This window comes from Limanda limanda, chromosome 11, assembly GCF_963576545.1.
Source record: "Limanda limanda chromosome 11, fLimLim1.1, whole genome shotgun sequence".
Lineage (NCBI taxonomy): Eukaryota > Metazoa > Chordata > Actinopteri > Pleuronectiformes > Pleuronectidae > Limanda > Limanda limanda.
Window position 1 is genome coordinate 657227 of NC_083646.1, and position 5274 is coordinate 662500.

The following is a 5274-nucleotide window of genomic DNA, read 5'->3' on the forward strand; positions in this document are numbered from 1 at the left end:
AACTAATTTTGAGTTTAGAAAGTTTTAAACTTGACGAACAGAAACGGAGGCGTTTGGAAACGATGACGTAGACGCTCTCAACCTCTTGCTGATTGGTCCGGCTCCTGTCACATGACCTCCTTCAGACCCCCCCCAGTGAATCCTGTTGTAAGGAACTGAGTGATGATGTGTTCGAGACGCTGTCCCGTTAACCAATCATTTGTCCCCCTGCAGACTTCCTGTCCCGCCTCCACCATGAGTGACATCTACGACTCAGCGACCGACTCCCTGGGTCTCTTCAGCACCCCCTGTCTGACCAAAGTGGAACTGCGCCTCACCTGTAAAGGAATCTCAGACCGAGACGCTCTGTCCAAACCCGACCCCTGCGTCGTCCTCAAGATGAAGTCCCACGGACAGTGGATGGAGGTAGGTCGCCACGGCAACCTGCATGAACTGCTCTTTTATTCACTGAATCTTTTTACTCTGAAGTTGTTTAATAAGATTTAAATTACCATAATATTGATTGATCATATTTTTAAGCTTCAGCGACATCAAAATAAATCCTGGACATCTGATCTGAGATCAGTTTTTAAAGGTCTGTGTTTGTGAATGTGTTGTTTTTAAATGTTTGTTATTAAAGTGGTCACTTCCTGTTTGTGTGTCTGTTTGTGTGTCTGTTTGTGTGTGTGTTTGTGTGTCTGTTTGTGTGTGTGTTTGTGTGTCTGTTTGTGTGTGTGTTTGTGTGTCTGTTTGTGTGTGTGTTTGTGTGTCTGTTTGTGTGTGTGTTTGTGTGTCTGTTTGTGTGTGTGTTTGTGTGTGTGCTGGGTCAGACTGGTTTCCTTTGACCCACTTCAAGTATTTTTAGCGGTGGTGGAAACGTCCTCACAGACTCAAACTTCTCTTCATGTTTTCTCTGCTGCTGCTTTTATATTTTCTCTCGTCCACTTCCTGCTCAGATCGTCTCCTTCAGGCAGCTTGAACTGTCCTGATGAGGTCATCAGAAACCAATCAATGATGTCTGACGTCTCCGAGAGACAAGAGACGTCCTCAGTCCTTCAAGGATCAGATCAAACACCGATCGATCTTTGGAGGATTGGAAGTAAAATCACAGAAAAAGAATCAGTCACCGAAATTCTTTTATACATAAACTAAAGTTAAAGTGTCCAGCTGATCTCTGTCTCTATCTTCATGTGTCTCTCATGTGTCTCCTTGTGTCTCGATCAGGTGTCTCATGTGTCTCTAGTGTTTCTATCATATGTCTCCTTGTGTCTCTTTGTGTCTCTTTGTGTCTCTTTGTGTCTCTTTGTGTCTCTCATGTGTCTCTCATGTGTCTTTTTGTATCTCGTTGTGTCTCTCATGTGTCTCTTCGTGTAACGTTGTGTCTCTTTGTGTCTTGTTATGTCTCTTTGTGTCTCTCATGTGTCTCTTCGTGTAACGTTGTGTCTCTCATGTGTCTCTCATGTGTCGCTTTGTGTCTCTCATGTGTCTCTTCGTGTAACGTTGTGTCTCTTTGTGTCTCTCATGTGTCTCTTTGTGTCTCTTTGTGTCTCTTTGTGTCTCTCATGTGTCTCTTTGTGTCTCTTTGTGTCTTGTTGTGTCTCTTTGTGTCTCCTCCTCCTGTGGCAGCTCTGCCTTGACCCTTGAGCCCGGGGACACTTCAGGTCCTCAGCTGGACCGTCCGTCCCTGGGTCGCTGATGTTTAACTGATTTATATTTACTCCAAATTAATCAGGTTTTACTTTTTCAGTTTCCCTCTTGCCACTAAGATCTCCTGTCAATCAATCAGTGAAGGCGGGACTGAGAGGTCTTCCACTTCCTGTGTGTGTCCTTTCAGTTCAATAATAAAAAACTAAAGTGATATAATGATTTTATAAATATGATTCCTGGTGTTGTGTGTCGGTGTCTCCTGCAGGTGGACCGCACCGAGGTGATGCGCAGCTGTGTGAACCCCACCTACTCCAAGGTCTTCACTCTGGACTTTTACTTTGAAGAGGTTCAGCGTCTCCGCTTCGAGTTGTTCGACATCAACAGCAACTGCAACGGCCTGAAGGACGCCGACTTCCTGGGCTCAGTGGAGTGCACGCTGGGACAGGTGCTGTCACACATCATACAGATTATAGTTATACATTATACTGACAGATTATAGATATACATTATGGTTATACATTATAGATATACATTATACTGACAGATTATAGTTATACATTATACTTACAGATTATAGTTATACATTATACTTACAGATTATAGATATACATTATACTTACAGATTATAGATATACATTATACTTACAGATTATAGATATACATTATACTTACAGATTATAGATATACATTATACTTCCAGATTATAGATATACATTATATTTACAGATTATAGATATACATTATACTTCCAGATTATAGATATACATTATATTTACAGATTATAGATATACATTATACTTACAGATTATAGTTATACATTATACTTACAGATTATAGTTATACATTATACTTACAGATTATAGTTATACATTATGGTTATACATTATAGATATACATTATACTTACAGATTATAGATATACATTATACTTACAGATTACAGATATACATTATACTTACAGATTATAGTTATACATTATACTTACAGATTATAGTTATACATTATACTTACAGATTATAGTTATACATTATGGTTATACATGTCTGGTCCTGTCAGGCTGCTGCACTGCACATTAATAACAGACTGATTCTTCCTCTGGTGAACCTGAAAGGCTGCGAAACATAAATAATCTTAAATATTAAATATAGACTTTAGCAGTTTTTTCTCCATCTGTTGTTGGCCTGGTTATAAATCGAAGTTAATTGTTCTCATCACGGCCTGATGGCGAGCGAGGTTCTCAGTTTCCTGTTGGCGGGGGGGGGGGGCGTGTTGGAAGAGTTTGAACAAGCAAAGAAGACGAGGAGCAGCAGCAGCCAAGAGACGGAACAATCATCTCCCACTCGCTCCTCCTCCTCCTCCTCCTCCTCTTTGTCTCTGCCAGCAGCGTCTCGCCCACGGACGCCAGCTCCTTCGCCGGCCAGATGGTCGGCGCTCTGCTGACGGGCCCGGAAGAACCCGCCAGAAACCCCCTCTGAGGAAGAGGAGCGAGGAAGGAGCCAGGAGACGAACTTCAGGTCCATGAGGAAGAGGAAACAGTTTTCAAACAATGAAACTTCATGAGAACCAGATCAGCTGAGTTTACACCACAGAGCTGCAGCGAGGGAACTGATCCAGGTCCAGGTCCAGGTCCAGGTCCAGGTCCAGGTCCAGGTCCAGGTCCAGGTCCAGGTCCAGGTCCAGGTCCAGGTCCAGGTCCAGGTCCAGGTCCAGGTCCAGGTCCAGGACCAGGTATAAAACCAGATCCAAGTCCAGGTCCAGGTCCAGGTCCAGGTCCAGGTCCAGGTCCAGGTCCAGGTCCAGGTCCAGGTCCAGGTCCAGGTCCAGGTCCAGGTCCAGGACCAGGTCCAGGTCTAAAACCACATCCAAGTCCAGGTCCAGGTCCAGGTCCAGGTCCAGGTCCAGGTCCAGGCCAGGTCCAGGTCCAGGTCTAAAACCAGATCCAAGGCCAGGTCCAGATCCAGGTCCAGGTCCAGGTCCAGGTCCAGGTCCAGGTCCAGGTCCAGGTCCAGGTCCAGGTTCAGGTCCAGGTCTAAAACCAGATCTAAGTCCAGGTCCAGATCTAAAACCAGATCTAAGTCTAGGTCCACGTCTAAAACCAGATCTAAGTCCAGGTCCAGATCTAAAACCAGATCTAAGTCTAGGTCCACGTCTAAAACCAGATCCAAGTCCAGGTCCAGGTCTGAAACCAGATCAATCAACATCATCCTCACTTTCTGGAAATGTGTCAACTTCAGAGTTTGAAGTTTCATGTAAAATGTGTTTTTTCTAAACGTCAAACAAAAAAACACAAGAAAGAGAAAATCAGATTCAAGCTGCAGGACGTCCACGGGACAAATACTCACAGGACAAATACTCACAGGACAAATACTCAGAAGACAAATACTCACAGGACAAATACTCACAGGACAAATACTCGCAGGACAAATACTCACAGGACAAATACTCACAGGACAAATACTCTCAGGACAAATACTCACAGGACAAATACTCACAGGACAAATGCTCACAGGACAAATACTCACAGGACAAATACTCACAGGACAAATACTCACAGGACAAATACTCACAGGACAAATACTTAGAAGACAAACAGGAAACTCGTCTGTTCAGAACGATTTCGACTCTGAGCTAAAACATGCAGAATTTGATTATTGATCAATCAGATCAAGTGAAACTGATCAAGTTTGTGTGTGTGTCTTTCTCTGTGTGTGTCTCTGTGTGTGTGTCTCTGTGTGTGTGTCTGTGTGTCTCTCTGTGTGTCTGTGTGTCTCTCTATGTGTGTCTGTGTGTCTCTCTGTGTGTGTCTCTGTGTGTGTGTCTGTGTTTCTCTCTGTGTGTGTCTGTGTGTCTCTCTCTGTGTGTCTCTTTGTGTGTCTGTCTGTGTGTCTCTCTCTGTGTGTCTCTCTGTGTGTCTTTCTGTGTCTCTCTCTGTGTGTCTCTCTGTGTGTCTCTCTGTGTGTGTCTCTGTGTGTGTGTCTGTGTGTCTCTCTGTGTGTGTCTGTGTGTCTCTCTCTGTGTGTCTCTTTGTGTGTCTGTGTGTGTCTGTGTGTCTCTGTGTGTGTGTCTGTGTCTCCCTGTGGGTCTCTCTCTGTGTGTCTCTCTGTGTGTCTCTGTGTGTGTCTGTTTGTCTCTCTCTGTGTGTCTCTGTGTGTGTCTGTGTGTGTCTGTGTGTAGATCATCTCTCAGAGGAAACTATCTAAAGCTCTGCTCAGACCTGGAGGAACTGTGGGAAAAACCATCATCACGGTGAGTCCCTCTCTGATTGGCTCCCTTCATCACGTGTGATCACATGTAATCCGATTACAATCTGTTTCCATGGAGATACAGTTTGATTTTTCACGAAGTTAAATGTGTTTTGTTGATGTGGGCGGAGTCAGTGAGTCAGCTGATCCTCTCGTCACTTGTTCGGGAGGATTTATTTTGAAATTTTCTGTGAACAGGAAGTTTTATTTCTTTTTCCTGTTTCCTCTTTTTATCTTTTTCCGTCATTCTTCTCTCCATTATTTGTCTTTTCCTGTTAGCTTCCTTCCTTCCATCCTTTCTTCTGTTAATCGCTGCTTCCTGTCATCTTTCACTTTCTTTCCTTCTTCTGTCTTTACCTTTTGGTTTCCATTTTTCTTTTTCGTATTTGTCACTGCTTCTCTCTCTC

General features: G+C 43.7%; 1 protein-coding gene across 1 annotated transcript in view; it reads left to right on the forward strand.

Annotated features, from left to right (window-relative positions):
• Positions 1 to 234: 234 nt before the first annotated feature.
• The window catches only part of cpne4a (copine IVa), a 19934-nt gene continuing 14894 nt past the window's right edge, over positions 235 to 5274 (forward strand). The window contains exons 1-3 of the mRNA XM_061081240.1: positions 235 to 405; positions 1892 to 2071; positions 4800 to 4871. Of these exons, the coding sequence (XP_060937223.1) occupies positions 235 to 405; positions 1892 to 2071; positions 4800 to 4871 (423 nt within the window). The remainder of the gene's footprint in view (positions 406 to 1891; positions 2072 to 4799; positions 4872 to 5274) is intronic.